We start from the raw sequence: 22009 nt of genomic DNA on the forward strand, positions 1-22009 counted from the left end.
AAAGAATGAATCAGGAAGTGTTCCCTCCTTTTTTGGGAAGAGGTTGTAAAGAATTGGCACTAATTCTTTGAACGTTTGGTGGAAGCCATCTGGGTCATATCTTTTCGGGACAGCTGTAAACATGGAAAGGGCTGGGGCTCTGGGACCTTGGACAGAGACAGCTGAATTTGGCATGCAGATCTGACTGGCATGCACATTATTTAAAAACATTTGAACCACTTTAAGAAAAAAATCTAGAGATTTCACATAAAAATCCTGATTTTCAGATTCTCTAGAAAAGTCAGAACCTCTGGCAACACTGGTCTCTATTTATGCTGAGACGTGGTGAACGGCCCACACTTGCTGGTTTACCTCAGTCCCCACTTCTCCCTGTTAATCCTGACACCAAGGCTGAGTTTCAGGTACCATTTGTACCATACTTATTTCTGGACCTCTTTACGTTAACTATGTGGCCACTGTAGACATTTGAGTTGATGCTGCCTAGTTTACCTTTGCTGAGTCTTTCTTTGTTCATCTGTAAAATGGGGACATCAAATTCCTACCCTGGAAGATTTTGAGGAAGACTAAATGAGATGATTGTAAAGGGATCTGGCATATAGGAGGTGCTCAATAAATTTACCCCTTGCTTTTTCCTGGCTGCATAGTATTCTGTTGCACAGATGTAAATAATATGTAGCATTCCTCTAATGGCAGACACATAGGTGGATTCCAACTTTTTCCACCTGTTTCACACAAGGCTGGAAAGAACCATCCATGTACATGGTAGGCAGTTTTGCATGGTGGGAGTATATTAGCTTGACTGGATTTTAATTCCAGCTGCATACCTCTTTTTATCTCCTATCCTCTTGGACTGGTTGAGATGAGGGAAAAGGTGGGATGACCTCAGATGTCATTTGAAGACATATTTGCAATTTTTTGCACAGAAGGACTGGACGGTCACAGGTGAGTGCAAGGAAGATGCAAGAGTCTTGAGGCCCCTTCTGCAAATGTGAGAGCTGGCGCACCCTATCTCAGGATCTCCCCACCCTAGGGTGTGAAGCCAAAGGCAAACTCATTACATCTGATAGACTGACAGCCAGGCTGTCTGATGAAATAAGATAAGTGGGTGTCAGGCAGAGGGCGGGAGGTGTCAACCACAGAGAGGGGCGAGGTGAGAGCACTGTGGACTGGGCTGAGCTCCCCACCCTCAACCCTGTGCTCCAAGTCACATCCCATAAAGCTGCTTAACTCTCTAAACCAGTGATGCTCCCAGACTCCCTCCCAGCCTGGACTCCTTACCTGGTGCCCTTCAAAAGTATCTGTGCAACAGAGCTACCCCATGCACTGAGCTTGCCAGGAACTCAGCTGGCTGGCCTCAAGGTTGCTTATGGATTGGAGAAATTTTTGAAGGTTTCAAAGAGGAAATAGGGTTTCTGCCTGTGGTTCCACTGTTTCTCTTTCATATTGCACCAGCCAACCTGACACCCCTGGCTCTACTTTTCTTCCCAAACCCCTACCCTAATAATAATAAACCCTGATAGTTGCACACCACTTTCTATTTCAGCAACATCCACCAAGCCTTCTGATAACTGGACTGTAAATTCCAAGGTCTAAGTCATATTCGTGTGGGCTATATTCCCAGCTACTAGTCCAATGCCTGCTACATAGCTGGCAATCAATAAATATGTGAATGAATGAGTGATTGAAGGAATGAACAACAGGTCCTTGGGGTTCTTCCAGGGTGCCGGATGCTAATTCCACAGTTTATTTTCCCAGTCCTTAACTTGGGCCTCTGACAATCCTGATTTTTCTGGGGCTTCTTCAGTGCCTGAAGGGAATCCAGACTCTGCCGCTCCACCTCTGCGGCCCTTTTTACCTCTTCCCAGCTTTCCCTCCCGCGATTCTTCCCTGAGCTCTCCTTCCCCTCTGGGAGGTCGCAGCCTCAACTTGGGTCATGTGATCTTGAGCCAGTCACTTTTCTACTGCATCTCTTACCTGTAAAACAGGAATAAAAGCATCCATCTTGCAGGGTCATTGTGTTGACTGAGTTAAAAGCACATCAAAGTGCTTCGCAGGGTCCCCGGCACGTGGTGAGCACTCAGGTGCCAACGGCTAGTACTATAACAGTGTGTAGACTGGTGTGGGGGCAAGACTGCGTTGGATGAGAGCAGTGGTCTCCAACCAGGGGTTAATGAATAAAGCAATAAAACTGAATGGAGCTAATCTCTTCAAGCGTGCTGCCCAACTTCTAGTCCTCCAAAGTGAGCCAGGAACATCCATCACCATTTTAACACTTTTAGCAAGCTGGCTTGCAGATACTTGCCTAACCAGGGAAAGATTGATGTACAAAAGTAGCAGAAACTCATGTTTGTTAAGTGCTCGCTTTGGGCCAGGAACCATTCTAAGGGCTTTATATGAACTATCTTGAGGAATCCCCAAAAGATCCCTGTGAGGCAAGTACTGTTATTATCCCCATTTGACAGATGAGGAAAGAGGCACAGGGAAGTTAAGCAACTTGCCATAAGGTCACAGAGCTGGGATTAAATCCAGGAGAGCTAATATTTTTAACCTCTCTGCATATTGCCTCTGTGTGGAGGCCCTTTCCAGTCTTGTGTGGGACAGGGAAAAATTGGAGTCCACCAATAGAAGGATGCTACATATTATGTCCATCCCCACAGTGGAATACTATATAGTTAGGAAAAAGCAGGAGGCAGATGTGTATGTTCTGGAATGAAATGATGGCCACAGTAGATTGTTGGATAGAAAAAGTTGCGGAATAGCATGCATTGTATAATCCATTTTTGTATAAAAACAAAATCAAAAAGCCCATTTACCTGTTTGTAGTTTCATAGATAAATGTCTGGATGGATAAAAAAACCACTGGGAAATTATGAAGGAGGCAAACTTCCATTTTTTATCTTTATATTCTCTGTTGTTTGAAATGTTTACCACTAGGACGTATTATTTTGTAATTAACAGAAAGAAGAAGAAAGTAAGTGTGCAGTGAGCCAGGAGCCTGAGGACCCCTGTCCATCTCTCCAGCTCTTGCTCCTTGCTCCAGATGCTGCGTCTTTTCAGAGGCCTCCCTAGTGTCTCCCACACATCCCTGAAGGCCCCTCAACCCTACTTCCCCTCCACGAGCACTTCCCAAGACCCCTCTGGTCACCGAGGACTTGCCTTGGCTTGGGTCTCTCATCTGCATCCTGGGTTAGGAGGCCACGGTCCTACCCCTGTACTACTCTCCAGGAGACGTGGGACATAGTGACGTCAGAGTTAGGCTGGTGACATCACAATGGACTTGGGGGTTGACAGGACAGAGGACCTGGCAGGGCCTAGGAGATGGGAGAAGGGGTTGGCAGGTAGAGGCTGTTTTGGGTAGGAACTTGAGTGACTGTGTTCTCGGCACACCACCCAGGACATTCCTAGCCAGGCCTTTCAGAGATTGAAGACCTGGACATCTCCAAGGTCATTTCCTTTTTTGTTTAACCAAGAGGTTGTACAGACTTTTCTGAGAGTTGGGAGCAGAGTGTGATGCCAGGAGGGGATGGAGTTGGCAGATGGAAGCCAAAGGTGTGTGTGAATCCTCATCAGAGATGTGAGCGGGTTATTCTGTGGGTGCCCAGCGAGACTCTTGCTCCCTTGTGATTCCAGCAAGACAGTAGGAGAGGCGGGCTAGTGGCCTGAGAGACAGACAGGGCTCTAGCTTTTGGGGAGTGGAGTTTTGTGGACCAAGAGAGCAAGGGGTGCCATAGGAGGAGCTCCTCCACTAATCTTAAGGATACTAAGAGGGCAGCTGGGAAAGGGCAGCAAGGCTGGGGAGGGCCATCTGGGCACTGTGAACACACGTTGGTAGGGAGCATGAGGGGCAGAAATGAAGCAGAGCAGGTGGGCTGACATGGCCAAGAGACAGTGGAATCTGACGATTAGCACTAGAGAGTTCTTGGCTACTTGCTGTATGCCTGGGTGAATTGCTTACTCTCTCTTAGCTTCTGTTCCTTCATCATGCAGATGATAAAACCAACCACACAGGCTTATTGTGAAGATTAAATGAGATAAAGCTTATGCAGCCCCTAGCACAGGGCCAGGCACATAGTAAGCTCTTTGTAAAGGTAGCTATCTACCCTGATTCTTGGAATATTCCAGCCTGAGCCCTGTTGTTTCATCTTCTATTCGGGGCATGCATAATGCAGGATTCTTGGTTGTAAGCTACAGAAACCATTTCAGGAGGATTTAAGGAGAAAAGGAATTCACTTAAAAGATGTTGGGGAAGCACACAGAAGGTCTGTGAGAGCTGCAGAGCCAGGCTTGGAGAACAAGCTGGGTCAACAGGGGCTTGGAGCCCCAGGACCAACACAGAGAGGGCTCTGCAACCCCCTCTGAACACTTCTCTCTTCTGCCACCCTGGAAGCTGATGTGGCACCATTTGCAATATGGAGTCTCCACTGACCCGCCACCTCTGGGCTGGCTTCTGAGTCACAGTCTGGATGAGGGCATCCAATTGACCTGGTCCTTTTCATGTGTCCATATCATGTCCTGGGGCAGGCAGATTGGAATCAAACATGTGGCCATTTTGGCATTTATAGTGGGAGCTGCTTTCTACCTCCCTCCAGACTCCTGTGGGGAAAAAGCTTCCAGATGCTGGGCACCCAAAAACCCTAATAAATGTCTACATGAGAAACAAAAATGAATAGACAGTAGTCCCTGTCCTTGAGACACTCACAGTCACATAGGGGTCAGTTACGTGGGCAAATAATTATGACAGGAGGAGATGGAGGCCACAGCAGAGGTGAGTACTAGCCAGAGGCTGAGCTGGTAGAGAAACTTCAATAATATGCCCCTGGCCCATGGTGAAAAGTCTGAGATGTCCCTGTGTGTCCCAGGCCACATGGGTGGCATGGCTGGGGTGGAGTTTGATGACGGGTTGGGGCTGTGTCACACTGGGCCAGACACTGTGCAATGTGGACACATCAACTGGGCAGAATTTCTGTGAGGCCCCAGGGGTGTTGCATCTTCTCCTGCTCACAGGAATAATGCAATTGCTCCCTCTAAAAAGCAGCTTCCTGGCCTAAGAGACCTCCCTTTTGATACCTAGTCATGCCTTACAAGCATTTTACTGTGTCCTTGGATTATCTCTTGTCCTGTTGGGTCCTCAGTGCTCTCTCTGGATTAGAGAAAGGATATCCCAGGATAGGGAGAGCAAAGATGGGACAATGAGGAGGAAGATGTGTTTGCTGCCTCCTGGGCCTCTGCTCTGTGAGATCAGGTTCCTGCTCTCTTCTCTGTCTCACCCTGTATCCTATGCTGCCTGCTCTTGTCTCTGCCTGTTCCTGTCCCTACCATCACCACCACTGTCTTCCTTGTCATCATCACTGCCCATCTCTGTCTCAGCTGGGCCCCTGTCCCCAGAAGGACTCCAGCTCCAGCCTTTGAGCCCTCTGTCCATCTACTGTTCAGCCATCTAGGTTCCCCGAGAACCAGAGATAGCAACCCTCATCCCACCCTGCTCCCACATACTGAAATTCCAGAAGCCCCAGTTCATGGCGGTCCAGAAATCACATTGGCCTGGAGAGTTGCCACAGGTAGGTAAAGGCTGGTGGGAGGCTCCCCCTTGTCAGGTCTCGCAAGGCCCCAGCCTGCCTGCCTGCCCCCCTCTTCCTATTTGTGGCAACTTCAAATGTAGCATCTTCCTGTCATCTCTCACACCCACTGAGGCCTCAGCCCCAGGCAGCAGCTGCCCGCCTGCCCACCTCTTCCTTCCCCAGCCAGAGGGGACTTCTGCAGAGCCAGGTGAATAGCCACACGCAGGCGGCCCCTCCTTTCGGGGTATTTGTCTTGAGACTGGGGCAGGGTTAGGAGGAGTCGGGAAGGAGGGTAGGATCCTGGGTTTTGGAGGGCTGAGACGCCGGAGCGAGGGTGCTGTGCTGAGGGAGGGTGCGAGGGTTCGAGGGGCACCTGGTGTTAGAGAGAGAAGGGTAGTTCCTGGGGGGCTGGGGGACCCTGGGGCATTTGCCGAGCTGAGGTGATCCTTGTGCTGTGTGGCCTCCAATGAAAGATGGCCAAGAAGCTGGTACTAACTAAGCAGACAGCCAGCTGAGCACTCAGGGCGTCTTCCTGCCAGGCCAGTCAGGGGACCTGGGGACTCTTGGCCCGCTCTCTCAGACTGTCCCTGGCGAGGGATCTCAGCCTGGGCAGTCTGAGTGGCAGGACACAGGGGCTCCCTCAGCTGTCCAGAAAAGTTGTGTGGATAAGCCGGGATGCAGGGGCACCCCTCGGTGGGGAGTCTGTGGTTGGGAGAGTCATGAGTCCTGCCCAGTGTAGAAGGGAGTGGCTTCTCAATTCCCTGTGGCCCTGAGGAAGTCTAGAATGCTCCCCGAGATTTCTGAGCTCACTTGGAAGTAACCTCCATGAGGACCTTCTCTCCTCTCTTCCCCAGGGATGGGGATCAGGCTAGCTTTTCTCCTCGTCTCTGATTGGCTAGTCTCCATTCAATCCTCTTCCTGCACCTACTAGGAAAGCGTTGTTGGCTTCCAAATATCAGCACTGAGAAAGTCCTGACACATCAGCCAGTCCAACCTTCCCATTTTGCAGATAGGGAAACTGAGGCCAGGAGGGGTGGTGACTGGTTCAAGATCACATGATGGTTTAGTGGAAGAGCCAGCCCTAGAATCCAGGGTCCTATCTGGAGGACCTTCACTGGCAATCTGTGACTGACCTGTCTTCCCAGCAGGTAATGGGGGCATAAAAAGGGAACCCGCTCCAGAATTGGGTTGTTGCCATAAGACCAAGACCCTGGGGAGCACAAGGGGCTCCCTGTCCCCCAGCCTGGACTTCCAGCTCTGCCAAGGCAACCAGGTAAGGTGGGGTCCCAGCCCCATCTTTGAAACCAGCCTGCTTAAGGAGGGAGGGGACCTTAGGAGGAACTGGGGGAAATCTGAAGGGACCTAGATTCCCATCATCCCCTGCTCCTGAGCACTCCTGCCCTGGCACGTCATGGGGACGTGCCCCTGAGGTGCCAGAGACCCTCTCCCATGTGCCAGGGGTCAGATTCTCCTGTGGGACATGAGAAGGGACTGGGCCATGAAGGAGGCTTGGCTGTATGACCATGGCCTGGGCCTTAGGGGGAGTGAGGCTCAGGGCCATCCTCTGAGGTTTACAGTCTTTGATGAAGATTTTCTCCAAGTTTACCTTGGCTCCATTCAAAACACAGTGGATGGTTTGAGACATGATGGGACGAGGGTGGTTGGGAAAGGAGGGTGGAAGGGAGAACAGGACCACGCATGGTGTTCTAGGGGGCAGCAGGAGGGCAATCTTAGGGTGGGCGCCAAAGTCCCTGGGGAAAGAAATCTTTGGATAAGGGAAGGGGAATCCATTTGAGCGACAGATATGGTGGTGGTGGGTCTTAGCTTCTCCTCCCACTTTGGAAACCAAACTAGGGGTGGGAACATCCTAGGGACTCAGGAGTCCCAGCCCCCAGCCCCCAAGCCCCTTGCCCCCTGCCCTCCAGGTTTTCCCAGCCCGCAGGTCACTTCCAGATACAGTAGATGCCCATGGCCTGTCCTGTGCCAGCTGGCTGTGCCCCTTGCCATGGGCATCGGCCAGGTCTGCCCTGCTGGCCTGTCCCCAGGGCCTGGACCTATACCTGTGTGCCCTGCAGCCAGCACCCCTGGGCACAGCCCCACAAGGTCTCAAAGAGAACGCCTTGAGCACGAGTAAGCCCAGGGCATGGGTTTGCACCTTGGTGGAGGCTGGAGGTGGGGGGAACTGTTAGGTTTCCTGACCGGAGTAGAAGGGGACCCAGTGTCACTGGTGAGGACAGAGCCTCAGGCACCCTTTACTTCCACATTTTAGCCTAGAGTTCTGGCCTGGTGACGCAGGGGTCTTGCAAGGTGGTGATGAGAAGTTGGGCAGTGGCTTTCTCAGACATGGGTGTGGGATCTGGTGTAGGCGTAGCCAAAGTCCTGGGGATACAGGATGGCCTGGAACATTTGAGCCGGAGGGGTCTTTATTATAAGACAGGAGCACTGACTGGGAGTCAGGGGGCTGGCGAGGGAGCCCTGGTTCTGCCTTTCTAGCTCTATGACCTCGGGCACATCACTGAGGCCAGTTTCTTCTTCTATAAAAACAGGCTCTCACTATACCTGCATTCTAGGTTTGTCGCGTTGTAATCCACCATTTCCATACATGACTGTGACCTCCTGTAGGGCAGGCACTATGCTGCCGTGTCCTTTATTTCCCCAGCACAGAGCACAGAGTGACACAGCTCAGTAGAGTTGATTGAGTGAATAAATGAGGATCCAAGCAATCTACTTTTCAAAATTATTTTCTTTTTAATATTTTACTCCATATCTCTCCTAGCCTAACTCCTACCTCACTGGCTGTGGCGTGGCATCTGTCTCCCTTGCTAGCTCTTCTCTATGTACCTCCTAAATACTCCCATGCTCCAGAACTCAGTCCAGAGCCGTCTTCCCTTCCCTCCTCTCCCCTTTCTCCTCCTCTTTGCTCCTCCCCCTTCCCTCTTCTTTCCTTCTCTCCTCTCTTGTTCTCTTTATCTAGCGTAGCACTGTTTGATGGAACTTCCTGGAATAATAGAAATGTTCTATATTGTGCTGTCTAATATCATACCTATTGAGCATTTTAAATGTGGCTAGTGCAACAGAGAAACTGAACTTTTTATTGTACTTACTTTAATTAATTTAAATGTAGTCATATGCATCTAGCGGCTACCATTTTGGACACAGTAGATCTGGTGTCACCCTTATGTGATCTCATTTGGGCCCATGGCACCCAAATTTGTCTCTGGCTCAGACCTCTCCATTAAACTCCACAGCACTTTATCCAACTGACCACTTGACTGTTCCACCTCACTGTCTAATAGGCTTCTTGAGCCATTTTCTCGCCCTAGAATTGTTAAGCATGGCACGAATACTAGCCACTTTTATTGGCAAGTGCAATTGCAGACCAGGAAAGCCCTGAGAGAGAAAACGCCTTGCCCAAGTCACCCAGCAGGCTTGCAGGCTAGAGTCCTCTCCCAACCCTGGGCTGGGCAGGGTAGATGGGGAGCAGAACTTTACCCCATGCTGGGGGGCACTGACCGTCTTCCCTTTCCTGCTCAGAGCACCAGTCACCAGGGCCACATGCTGACTCTACCGATGACCAGAAACTCACAGCTAAGTACCGTCAGAGCAGAGACAAGATGGGAAGCCGACCAGAAAGAGATGGCAAAGGGGCCTCCTGCCCATCCTTCCCTCTTCACAACAGCTCTTCCCCAACTCCCTGGAAGAATGGAGGGAGCCCCAGCCCCTTGGCTTTCTGCTCCTGCCGCCTGCTTGCTCCCAGCTCCAAAGAACTCCCATTCCATCTCCACCCTTTCTATCCTGCATACCCACTTCTCCTGCCTCCACCTTACCTGTTCACCTATGGGGCCCTACCTTCTCTCCCATTTCCTCCCTTTTTCATGCTGCCCCAAGACACCTCCTATCCCACCATGGCTATGCCCAGCTTGCTGATGACTGTCAATGACCCTGGGCCCCACAGTGCCCCTGGGGAGACCCTGCATCCCTACCCAGGGACCTCCCAAGACCCTGGCCAAACTCAACCCTCCCAGACCAGGAATCCAGGCCCTGGAGCTGCCAGGCCCTACTCCCCAGGGCCAGAGCGTGCTGGCAAGGCAGCTCCAGCAAAGCGGGCCCCACTGGGCTTCCGGGCGGGCACCACAGCCCTGCCTTACCCGCTGAAGAAAGAGAATGGCAAAATCTTGTACGATTGCAATGTGTGCGGCAAGAGCTTCGGTCAGCTCTCCAACCTCAAGGTATCTGCCTCCTGGACTCTGCTGTCCCTCTCGGCATTCTTCAATGACCCCCTTCCCATCCTGCTTCTGCTTCCTGATCAAGAACCTTAAAGCCAGAACGAACTCCTGAGCAGCCTCTAGGATGGTCCATTTGATGGTCCCTCAGTTTCACGACTGTAGAGAGGAGATACAGGATAAAATGGCCACCCAAGTCCGCTCCACCCTAAAAGACTGTCCATGAGACCATTTCATTTAAGTTAAAAATAGAGAAACTGAGGCCCCTAATGCGAAGGGTTTGCCCAGGATCAATTTGATTTAATAGTGGAGGTAGGCCTTGATCTCAGTCTTTCAGCATCTAGTGCAAAGCCCTTTCCTGAACAACCATGCTTTTTGGATTCCCAGTTTAAGCCTCCTCTTGTTTATATCTTGGAAAGTCAGGTGGGGGAACAAACAGGCAGATTTCACTGAGACTCACTGAGTCTAGACCACAGACCCGACAACCAGCGTTTTTCAAGTGGGATCCCACAAACCAGCCCCGGTGCTGTTGGTGTCACCATCGGCAGTGCCCAGCAGGGGGCGACCACGGGCGCATCTCTGTGTGTGAGCAAAGACTGAAAGCTATGCGCAAGTTGGCAACCGCTGAAGTTAAGGAAAAGTTGTGGTTATCAGGGAAGGGCCCTTCTGGATCCTCTAGGGCAGGAGCTCTTAAACTTTAATGAGCCTTAAACTACCTGGAGAGCTAGTGAACATGCAGATTCCTAGGGCCCAGCCCCAGAGATTTTAATGCAGCTGGTCTGGGGTGGGGCTTGAGAATCTGCTTTTATAACATGCTCCCAGGTGATGCTGATGTTGCTGGTCTGTGGACCACCCTTTGAGAAGCACTGCTCAGGATATATATACATGGGGTACCCCTTACCTGGCCTTCTCCCCTCCTACAGGGCTGCAGAAAGAGAAGGGGGATCCTGGGGAGTGGTAGAGAGGCCCTGAGGTGGGTGATAGGGAGGAAAGGGGATTGAGAGTCTTTGATGTCAAAAAGGGATCCTGTGGGGCTGTGGGTAGAGATTCGGAGAGGATCCCTGGCCCTGCTGGGGGCCTCTGGGCAGTTGGCAGCTTTTCTCCCACACCTGGCTCAGGTCCATCTGCGTGTGCACAGTGGGGAGCGCCCGTTCCAGTGTGCCCTGTGCCAGAAGAGTTTCACCCAGCTCGCCCACCTGCAGAAGCACCACCTGGTACATACTGGGGAGCGGCCCCACAAGTGCCCGGTGAGACCCTACTCCTCTCCCCTGTGCTCGTGCAGGCTGGTGAGGAACTCCAGGCCCTGGGGGAATGGCACCTGTAGCCTCCATTCCCCAATCCTCCTGAAAAAGTGGAGACAGGACAGGAAGTGACAGTGGGGTGGGGAGGTAGGTGGAGGGGGTTGAAAATGACCCCCCTCAGCCTGGAAGGGCCAGGATGTGATATTGGAGTCACTCCCTGGGCCTGGAGGGGGGAATAGAGATGTACATCTCTGAGGGGAGAATAATGAAGTTGGGGGGTCCTGGGGAGTGGATACCCATTACCTACTTCCCAGCATTGCCGGAGGAGTTAATGCCATAGTGTGTGCAAAATATACAAGCACTATGTATAACAAGAGCTCAGTGTTAGCACCCTGCCCCTTTGAGCCTCACCACGTCCCTTAGAAGGTCAGACAGGTAGGGACTCTCCCTGTTTTCGGAGGCAGAAAGGAAAGCAACGTAGTGGTTATGAGTCTGGCTACCTGGGTTCAAATCCTAGCTCTGCCTCTAACTTGCTGTGTGACCTTTGGGTAGTAGCTTCACTCCTCTGAGCCTCTGCTTTCCCACTGTAATATAGGAGTTACTAGTACTTGGGAAATCTATGTGAGATCAATTCCTGGCATGTGGCAGCTCTAGTAAATGTTAATTACGCCCGCTGAAGCTGCAGCCCCATGCACAAGGGTTGTCTGCTATTATCTTATTCAGTCCACCATACTTATGAGGTTAGGTATTAATAGTCGCACATTGCCAATAAGGAGAGCAAGGCTCAGAGAGGGGAAGTCACCTATAGAAGGTCACACAGGAAGTAAAAGAACCAGGGTACTAACGCAGGTCTGCCTGGCTCCAACATGCCAGACTCTGTGGGTCCCAGGGAGAAATCATCAGGGGAAAGCTTCCAGGCCTGCATTACAGGGAGGTGGCGATAGGATGTTTCCAAGATGGGGGGGAGGAGCAGAGATCCTGAGCAGAGCTGACACCAGTGCCCATTCTCATCAGATGTGCCACAAGCGGTTCAGCAGCTCCAGCAACCTCAAGACCCACCTGCGCCTGCACTCAGGGGCCCGGCCCTTCCAGTGCAGTGTCTGCCTGAGTCGCTTCACCCAGCATGCTCACCTGAAGCTGCACCATCGGCTGCATGCCCCACAGCCTTGTGGCCTAGCTCACACCCACCTGTCCCTGGAGTCTCTTGCCTGCCTTGCCCGATGGCACCAGGGGGAACGAGATCTTGTGGCAGCTCCATCAGAGAGGCAGATGGGCTGGGATGTGGACAAGGTCAAGATGACCTTGGTATCGAAGAGAAAGCAAGGGCAACCAGCCTGACCAACGGTGCCAGGACTTCCCTGGGGAGGGGGGAGGGGCAGAGCAATTAAAGGATTTTCTCTGATGTGCCGAGGCCTCCTGAGCTTCAACAGTGGAGGGGGAAGCCACCATGTATCTGCCGGACCTCACACCTGACCTGGGAGCAGGTCAGGAGACAGCCAAGAAGAGCCTGTGCTGCCTGTGCAAGGGTGGGTGCCTGCAGCCATCTACCTCTGAGGGCGTTGGGGTTCCACTTCCTGTCTGGGGCCTGTTGGGGACCAGGCCCTCCATCTCAGCTCACCGATGGACAGTCCAGCCCTCCAGGACTCTGCAAGGTGCAGACTGTGTTGCCAAGCACAGGGCACAATGCCCTCTTTTCTGGACAGATTTTCCAGCCCCTGTCCAGATGTCTGTCTGCTGCTTCTCACCACCTGCTTGTCTCTCAGTTCCTAGGAGGCCCCTCAGCTGGTATTCTCTGCCATGGTGGTGGTGGGGTGTTTGTGCTTATTCTTCTGTACATGCCAGGATCTGAGCCCCCTGTCAGGGTGGAGGGGCAGGAATGCAGGATGTCAGTGTCCACTCAAGACCCAGAAGCATGATGTCCCCTGTGTTCCAGGACCAGTCACCAGAGAGGGCAAAAGGCTAAGGGAAAGGGGTGCCGAGCTCAGGGAAGGGGTAGAGGCCCTACAAGGACTACTACAAGGGCAGCGAAGAACTGGCAGAGAGGGCCTGGGGACCTGGGACCCTCCTGATGACCTTTCTCCTTGCTGTCCCAGAGGATCCCCTCAAGTGTGCAAGTGTTCCCCACCCCCACCCGAGAGTTAGAGAGGCAGCATCAGGTGGGAAAGGACTCTGCTTGGGAGGCAAGAGGCCAGGGTTAAAATCACAACAGCTGTTTTTGAATAATAGCCGGCTAACTGGCAGCAGGGGCGCAGTTCCCACCCGTGTGGATTTCCGAGCGACTTCCCTACCCGCTACTGGGCGGGATTCCCGCTCTGTCGTAAGCTCTCCAGGACCGAGAGAGAACTCCGAGGGAGCCCACCACGGCAGAGCAATGGCAGGGTCGGCTGCGGCCCCCACAGATAATCAAAGTCCAGCTGCCAAGACCACCCAGTCACCCTTTTGGCCCCGGGCCAATGCCAACCACTTGGGTCAGGCCCCACCCAGTCGGCAAGACCACGCCCATTCCCATTGCCCCGCCCTTGTGTTCTAGCGCCCCCTTCTTCTGGTGGGGAAGACCTTCCACTCAGCCCCGCCTCCTGGCCCCCGCTCGCCCCAGGTCCCTCGCTCCCCGCCCACATAGTACAGGCCCAGCTTGGGTCAGGAGGTGGGGCTGGGGGATACTTGCACCAGGTGGGCCCCAGGCACCTCTAGAAGGCCTAAAGAAGTAGCGCGGACAGGGCCGAGAACAGGGCCTCCGAGAGGGGGCTCGGCGTAGCAGCCCGGGGACTGCGGCCCGGGTGGGGACAGCCCCTGGGACATGGGCACCTCTGGGTAGGTCCCCCGCCCGCACAGACTGCGGGCGGGGCGGCTGTTTGCTCAGGGGGGCGGGCCGGAGGAGGCGTTTCTCCGCAAATGAGCGGATCCGGGTGGCCCCTGCTGCCCGGAGCGGTCAGGTGCCCCGGCAACCCCAAGCCCGGGGCCTTGCCCTCGCCATGGCAGAGCGGCGCGGGGGCCTGGGGGCTCGCCTGGCCCGGCGCCTGGCCGGGCTAGGGGTCCGCAGGGAAAGCAGGGAGAAGCGGACCCCGAAGGAGGCCAGAGCCCCGGATAGGTGAGGGGGATAGGGGACGGCCACGCGGGGCGCCCCTGGGTCCTATGGTGTGCGTGTGTTGTGGGGGGCGCCCATGGGTCCTATGGTGTGTGAGTGTGTGTGTGTGTATGTACCCCCAAGCTGGGCCTGCACGAGATGGGCCTGAAAGAGGGGCCTGGGATGAGTGGGGCCAGAGAGTAGTCGATGTTCAAATAAGTGTGTACGAGTGTCTCTCTCGGGGCATGAAAATACACCTGTGGATGTACCATGATGTTGGATACGTGAATGTGAAACGATCTTTATCAAGTCCCTCTGCTCTTTTACAACGTGAAAAACCACTTTTGCAATTTGGTGGCCAGCAGACTAGGATTTCCTCACCAGAGGAGACAGTTTAAGCGAAATGCAATAGTTCCTTCCGCCCCTGTGGACTTTGAATCTCACATCACAGACCAGTTTACCTCTGGTCTCCGCGTCCCCTGGTCCTGAGTATGACAGGTTCCTGAGCTGTCTTAGACTGCACTGCATTTGCCCTTACATGCCACAGAGAGGTTGTCCCCTCTCGTCCCAGATTGTAAGAACAATAACCCTTTATTTGCCACTTGCTTCGTGCTTTACCTGGATAATCTCATTTAATCCTCACAGCAGCTCTGATGAGGCAGATATTCCGTGTGACTCAGATGCAGAAATGGAGGTTCAGAGGGGTGACATCACCTGGCCAAAGTCACACAGCTGGGAGGTAGTGGAGCCAGGAGACAAGCGTGAGCAGTCTGACTCCAGAGCTCGCATCCTGACACTCTGGGCTGCTCTGTTGCCTTGAGAGACTGAGCCAGGGGGCCAGGGCTCTGTCCTAACCCCAGGTGTCACTGGCCATGAGACCTTGAACAAATGACTTCATCTCTCTGGGCCCATTTACTGTTAGCTGATATCTGTGTGGAGGGAAAAAGGCTGTGTGGATGGTTGAGTAGAACAGCTGGGAGGGGAGCGTCAAGAGGACCCCAGTAGCTCTTGAACCCCATATCCAAAAAGAGCTTGGGGTGTGCTGTCAGGTATGTGTGTTTGTGTGTCTGTGCAGTTACCCAGCAATTTGTTCTGATCTTATCATGACAGCTGTCTTCAGCCTGCCCTGGGAGGGGTGGGGGCGTGGTGAGAGCAAAGCGAGGGGAGGGGTTTGTACTGCTCTCTCACCCCAAAGAGAGGGGAGGGGACTATGCCTGAAGCCTGGGTGCCCAGGGGTGCCCACACCCTGCCAGTGTCCTGCCCACCCCCACCTGGAGGACACGCCCTCCTCCTTTACCCTGTCTGGCAGGAAACTATCCTATAGGCCCAGGTGGCACTGCCCCTCCCTTTCCCCACTTGAGAGGAGGTGGGGTTGGGGTGCAGGTGAGTCAGGCATGTGGAAGGCTGGGTGGGGGGGCGGGGGGGGGGCTGACTGCGCAGGCTCCTGGGCCAGCAGGATGACACATCCCCCTGTGTGCACTTGGACTCTGTTCTCACCAGCTGTGGCAATGGGACTCCAGCACTGAGGCCCAGGCCTCCGATCCCTGCTAATTGCCTGGGGGGGGGGGGGGCAGAGTGCCTGGAGGAGGCAGCCAAGGCGCTTCTTCATCTTTGCCCCATTAGTACAGTGATGTCCAACCAGCCTTATGCCCCAATGTCTTAACTTCACTTGGTCCCAGTGTCTTAACTCCAAGGCTCACTAGCTGTGTGACTCCAGGCAAGTCACTTCGCCTCTCTGGGCCTCAGTTTCCTCATCTGAACAATGGGGGCACTAATACCCACCTTTTAGGATTATTGTGTGGCTTAAAGGTGATCATGTAGGCACAATGCCTAGTGCTAAGCCTGGCCCAGGGAGGGCCTCAGCAGATGGCGAGCTTTTAAATGATCGGGGCACTGTCTTTTTTCTTTATCCTGACCCTAATATAGGCCTAGTCCCAATTTTTGCCCTAAGCCCATCCCTGTCTCTTTCTCTGTCTGGGGTGGAGTGGATGCCGAGGGAGGGAGCGGAGAGGAGGCTGCAGCACAGACCTCCCGCGACCAGGTTTCAGGAGCTCATCCTGCCTGTGGACCCTGAGAGAAGTGGGTCCAGTCTTGGGGATGGGAGAGGAGGAAGCTACTTCACTTTCTTCCCTGTGCTTCCTTCCCAGGCCCTGGGGTGGCCAGAGCTGCCCTGACCTGGCCCAGGGCCAGGGCAGCACCAGCAATGTCAGCCTCAAGGTAGGAAGGAATCCAAAGGGGAGGAAGGGAGGGAGCTGAAGCTCTGGGAGGGGCTGGGCAGGCCCTGAGAACCCTGACCTACGCGTCAGGCACCTGGAGTTCTCTAGTCCTCCCTCTGCCACTGATTCACTGTGTGACCCTGGGCAGATCACTCCTTACCTCTGGGCCTCAGTTTCCCCTCTGCAAAATGGGGACGATAATGCCACTCAGGACTGCTGTGAGAAATAAGGTAATGGATGTGGAGCATCCAGCAGGGGGCCTAGATGCTCAGGAAGCGTGAGCTTCCTAAAGCTGGGGGCCCCGGGGGAGGCATATGGGGGCAGTGCCTTCCCAGGGCCCCCTTTTCCACACTCCATCCTTTAACTTGACCTCCTCCCATCTTGGGCCCTTTTTCCCCATTTCCTGCCATGGTTCCCCAGGGGTGATGCTGGGCCAGTGGCTTAACCTTCTGGCCACAGTTTCCCCATTTGCAGTGGGGACCTGAGCCATGTATTGGACAGTGACAGGGGGCCCTCCCCTTGGAGGAGCAGAGGGCCTCCCCTGGAAGTGGCTCAAGCAGCGGTGTGTCTCTCTGTGGTCCTGAATACCATTAATAATAACTAGTGGGGTTTTTTTGTTTGTTTGTTTTTTTTTTTTGAGGAAGATTAGCCCTGGGCTAACATCGGCTGCCAATCCTCCTCTTTTTGCTGAGGAAGACTGGCCCTGAGCTAACATCCGTGCCCATCTTCCTCTGCTTTATATGTGGGATGCCTACCACAGCATGGCTTGATTAGTGGTGCCATGTCCGCACTTGGGATCCGAACTGGCGAACCCCAGGCTGCCGAAGCAGAACTTGTGAACTTAACCCGCTGAGCCACTGGGCCGGCCCCAATTACAACTAGTGTTTAATTGAGTACTTGTTATGTGCTGGGTACTCTGCATGGATTATCTCATATGATCTTCACAGTGCTCCCAGGGAGCACATACTGTTGTTATCACACCCATTTTACACATGGGGAAACTGAGATGCAAGAGGTGGTGCAGCTAGGGAACAGCAGAGCTGGGATTTAAGCCTGGTTGGCTCGTTCCAGGCCCCCACATGGGGAATGAGAGGTTGCATCTATTTCATAGGTGAGTAAATTGAGGCATTTGGAATCAAGGGCCCCTGCTTGATTTGGAATTTTGACCCCGACTTGGCTCCTCTGTTGCCAAGGACACAAGTCCCTCCCTGAAAACTGGTGGTTTGGGGGACAGTGTCCATGTGGGTTTGGGATCTCCCCTCACCCCCACAGCCAGGCTTGGCCCCAGAGAAAGACAGGAGACAGAGGTCAGGTTTGTCCCACTTTTAGGGGAACCCTCTTCCCTGGCTCCTTCATGTCCCAGGTACATCTCTATGCCCAGGTACTTCCTCCCAGGTGTGCTTGGGAATCTCGGGCTAGGAGGGTGCTGGGGAGGTGGCTGAGGCTCTCTGGAAGCCTGGAGCAGGCAGAGCCCATGGGCACTTGTGGCAGGCATGCCCACACAGCCCCTAATCCCCTGGGCAGCTGGTGCCAAAGGGCCAGAGGCCTGTGGACGCCTGGGCAAGCAGCAACTGGCCTGAGAGTTGGGCCCTCACTCTGTGACTTGAGTCCTTCATGTCCTCTCTGGGCCTCACTTTCCTCATCTGTAGAATCGGGTGGGGGGGGGGTGGCGGTGAGTTAAATGCTGAAGGGCTTCTTAAAGCTCTGCTCCTTTCTCCAGTTCTCGTGGCCCCGGCAGCCTCTTCTTAGGGTGTCTGCTTGGCGTCATAGCTCTGCTCAGCTTCTCCTGTGCCAAGGAGGGCAGCCAGAAGTGTTTAGGGGGTCCCTGGAGGACAGGGAGGAGATGCTGTCACCAGAACCCTGTCTCTGATTTCCCTCAGGCCCAAGCCCAGAGCCACTCAGAATGGGACCTTCGGGCAGGGAGCCATGGTTCCTGGCTTTGGAAGCGACGACACAGCTCAGGGGGGCCTGCTCAGCCCCTGGGGCGCCTACAGAGGCCAGCTGTGGGCAGCGCCTCCGACCTAGCCAACTATGCCTCTGTGCGGCCAGAGAGCTTGACACTGGCAGTGGCCTCAGCAGAGCCTGCTGATGCCAGGTGTCCCTCAAGCCCCGTGCCAGCTCCTGGACATCTGGAACAGGGAACCCCAGGCTGTACTTGCCTGTCACCCTCGTACACAGCCCCAGAGGTTCCTCTGAGGCCTGAGCCACCCGGCAACCTGGAAGTCCTGCTGCCCCGCCCAGTATCCTTCCCCATGGCAGAAGGGGCAAAGGGCGAGTCTGCCACCCCAGGGCCAGCCCTGCCAGAGCCAGCCCAGGCCCTACACCAGCGTCCCTCTACCAGGAGGACCCGCTACCACATCACTGTCACCCTGCAGGGGCGTGGGCAGGCACCTGGGGAGGAGTGTGAGGAGCCGAAACCGGCCCAACCAGCTCCCCACCCCTGCGGCCCTGAGGAATCCAGAGGCTGGCAGGAGCCTCTCCAGGGGCCCCGCCCCATCACGGGGTGGCTGACCGACCCGCCCCAGGAGCCCCAGCTGAGAGCCCCACGGCATCAGGGGAGCACGGACCAGCGGCAGGAGCTCCAGGCCAGCCAGACGCCTGGGTCCCCACACAGACGGTGAGTAGAGGTGGGTCCCCACGTGGGGCAACAGTGGGAGGGGAGACTGGCCTGGCTGCCTCTTCTTGGGTCTCTGCCTTATCTCCTGGCTTCTCCAACTCAAGGCCCATTCATTCAGCAACCTGAGCATGAGCTGACTCTGCCATCCCCTCCTCGCCCCAACTCTGCCCTCCTCTCCTTCTCCTCACCCACAGACTCCCTCTTGGAACTCACTGCTGCTCTCTTCTCCTGCCCACTCAAGGAGGGGGAGATCACGTCATGGCAAGGATGGAGCAGGGGTCTCCTCCTCCTCAGCAACACCCACCACTCCCCAGTTCTGTTCAGGAGACCACAGACTCAGCCTGGGAATAGGCACCCAGCCAAAGTGCTGGGTGTCCTGGGGCAAGTTGCTTAACTTCTCTGGGCCTTGAGTTGTCAGGTAGATTTGGTAGCTGGAGATGAGGAAAGAGGAGGTGGTTACAGGAACATGCTTTGAACTCCGGAGAGTTGGGTTGCCGAAATAGCAGGGGATGCTTATTAATAATGCCTCAGTCACGGCAATAATTATCCCACCTGGCTCTGAGTTGGCGGCCACAGGAACAGGCGCCGAGATTCCCAAGCCGCGGTTTTTATTTGTGTTGAAATGACTCTCCCAAGTCTGCCTGGTGGGCTGAGAGGGGGCTGGATGGGTTCTGTAAAACTCACTGCCGGGGAGTGAATGTGGAACTTGTCTAGTACCACCAGGAAGGGGCGCTGGGGAAGTCCCTGATGATGACGGCGGTGGCCGTCACTCATGGTTGTTTTCTAAGCATAATTCTATTTAATCCTCACAACAGCCCCATGAAGTAGACTAATCCTGCTCCCACACCCTGATTACAATAGGGAAACTAAGGCTCCGAGGGGTTACGTCACTTGCCCAAGTCAACAAGAAAGTGAAGGGGCCAGAATTGGACCCTGGTGCCTGTGCTGTAAGCACTTCTCTATCCTGCCTCTCGCAGGGGCCTCATGGGCCCTGTGCAGACAGTGGAGGATTGAGTGTGGTTGCTGTGCGGGCCCCAGAGCGTTCTGTGACCTCGTGGAGGTGGATCTGGCAGCACCGTGCTAGCAGAGGCAGCATCAGGGGTGCCCAGGCCTCTGGGCAGGAGCCAGGGTACCCGGTCCTGTGCCGAGGAAAAGAGAGATGTGGGACCCAGGCTGGCTCAGGGACCTGCTTGGGTGCCCCTCCTTGGGGAGAAGGGCTGCAAAGAGAGGAAGAGTGGGCAGAGGAGGCAGGCCTTGGAGACGGAGAAGGAAGGAGCTGGGGGGACGAGGACTCTGCCTGCCACTCCCTGGCTATTTTGGGCCCAGGTGGATAATGATAGACTCGGACGGGAGGCAAGGGCTGACTTAGGGAGGAAGGGGGCCTCCAGGGCCAGCATCCTTCTATGTCCCCCTTCTAGGGGCGGGTTCTCTGGGCCAGGATGGGCAAATATGGGGGGGGTGAGGAGGCAGGACATGATTGGGGCTGCAAGTGGGAATGTGTAAGATAGGTATGCATCCATGTGTGTGTGTTCAAGTGCAGGCACATTTCAAGAGGAGGAGGGCTTGGGGCTATGCATTGACTGTGTGTGTATTGTGCATGTGCACATGTGTATGTCATTGTGTTGGTGTGTTTCTGTGAGTGTGTGACTTGTGTGTCTGCTGTGTCTCTGAGTGTCTATGACTCTGTGTGTGTTTGACTGTGTAAGTCTATGTAAGTGTCTGTGTGTGTTTTTGTGCCTGTGTGGTTCTGTGCCATGTCTGTCTGTGTGTCAGTGTGTGCCTGTGTGACTCAGCATGTATTTGTAGGCATGTGGGCCTGTTGACTTGTTTGGCCTAGTTTGGGGGTGACTCACAGGTAAGGGGGGAGAATCCAGGACTTGTTGGGTTAGATCAGGCTCTTTCCCACACTCTCCCCGCCCCCTCCTCAGCCTCTCCCTTCCCAGCCCCACACACCTTGTTTGGAAGTCACAGGTCACCATCCCAACAAATCCACTTCTGGCCTAGGGCCCTGGAGAAGAGAGGGCTCTGGGAATGGGCACTTCTCTTGGCCCAGGAGAGGCATCCTGGGTCATTGGGGTGTGTCTTCAGAGTAAGGACAAAACGGGAGAGCTATAGGCAGGCAGATTCCAGCATAGTTTGAAGAAGGTTCTAGCAGTCATGACTACCTGGGGATGGGACAGGTCAACTGTGAAATGGTGACCTCTCTGTCCCTTGAAGTATGCACGCAGAAGTGAATGATCACATGCCTGTGGAATGAGTGACTAGCAGGGGTGTTGTCAGGGCTTGGTTGGGTTGAGAAAGGCACTGAAGTCTGATTGTCGGGAAATCACTGACAATATCTGATCCCACTACAGCAGCTTTCTTTGAAGCTGTTCTGCTGCTTTGCCAAAGCCTATGGGGACTTCCAAATGTGCTTCCTTTTCTTATATCTAATTCTTTGACCCCTGGACCCTAGGATACCACCTGCATGGGAAAGTTGGCTTTGGATGAACCTAACCAGGGCCCAGCACATTACCTAACACAATTAGCACTGAATGAATGAATGAGTGAATCAATCAGTGACTTAGAGCCAGGCTCTACCACCTACTCTCAATGCCACCAGGGACAAGGAATCCCAGCGAGTAGGTGTTGTTCTCACTGTTATTCAGAAAAGGAGAGGACACTCAGTGGGGGCTCAGGGAGGGGGTGAAGCTCCACACTGGGAGGGTCCCAGCAAGGAGGACTGCGGTTCTGCTGGAAGAAAGGGGGCTCCTTAGTGAGGACAGGGGATGGGGGAGGGGGGCTCAGTGACGTGCCACAGTCCAGGGCCGCAGATGTCTGACTGTGCCCAGCTCTCAAGAACTCTGGCCTGGGGGGAAGGATTGGGGATCTTTCTCACCCCCCGCCCCCACCTTCCCTGTACACAAGGCTTTTCCAGGGCCACTCAGACCCTGTCCTGGGCCAGGCCACATGCTGTCATAGCTACCAGTGGTCCCAGAGTCAAGTCAGGCTTCCCTGGGCCTCAGCCCCTTTCATCTCTGCCCCTCATAAAACCTGAGTCACGGCTAGGGCCAAGGGCAGGGTCAAAGTTCTGGGTTCCACCAGCTTCTC

At 54.4% G+C, this 22009-nt stretch overlaps 2 protein-coding genes across 6 annotated transcripts in view; both read left to right on the forward strand.

Moving 5' to 3' along the window:
• The first annotated feature begins 4734 nt into the window (after positions 1 to 4734).
• Positions 4735 to 12558, forward strand: ZNF683 (zinc finger protein 683). The gene is given in 6 exon segments (XM_070511420.1): positions 4735 to 4765; positions 6760 to 6831; positions 9093 to 9787; positions 10900 to 11028; positions 12037 to 12334; positions 12337 to 12558. Coding segments are annotated over 6 exon segments (1299 nt in total). The 3' UTR covers positions 12411 to 12558.
• Positions 12559 to 13864: 1306 nt separating this feature from the next.
• The window catches only part of CRYBG2 (crystallin beta-gamma domain containing 2), a 34485-nt gene continuing 26340 nt past the window's right edge, over positions 13865 to 22009 (forward strand). For 2 of the 5 annotated variants that reach the window (XR_006527693.2, XM_044770073.2), the window contains exons 1-3: positions 13865 to 14110; positions 16234 to 16303; positions 18183 to 18919. Coding sequence is in view for 3 of the 5 variants with exons in the window: in XM_044770073.2 (XP_044626008.2) it covers positions 13995 to 14110; positions 16234 to 16303; positions 18183 to 18919 (923 nt within the window). In the remaining 2 variants the exon portion in view is untranslated. The remainder of the gene's footprint in view (positions 14111 to 16233; positions 16304 to 18182; positions 18920 to 22009) is intronic. The other 3 variants (XR_011503534.1, XM_070510638.1, XM_014854981.3) reach the window with 3 other exon arrangements.

This window comes from Equus asinus, chromosome 5, assembly GCF_041296235.1.
Source record: "Equus asinus isolate D_3611 breed Donkey chromosome 5, EquAss-T2T_v2, whole genome shotgun sequence".
NCBI lineage: Eukaryota > Metazoa > Chordata > Mammalia > Perissodactyla > Equidae > Equus > Equus asinus.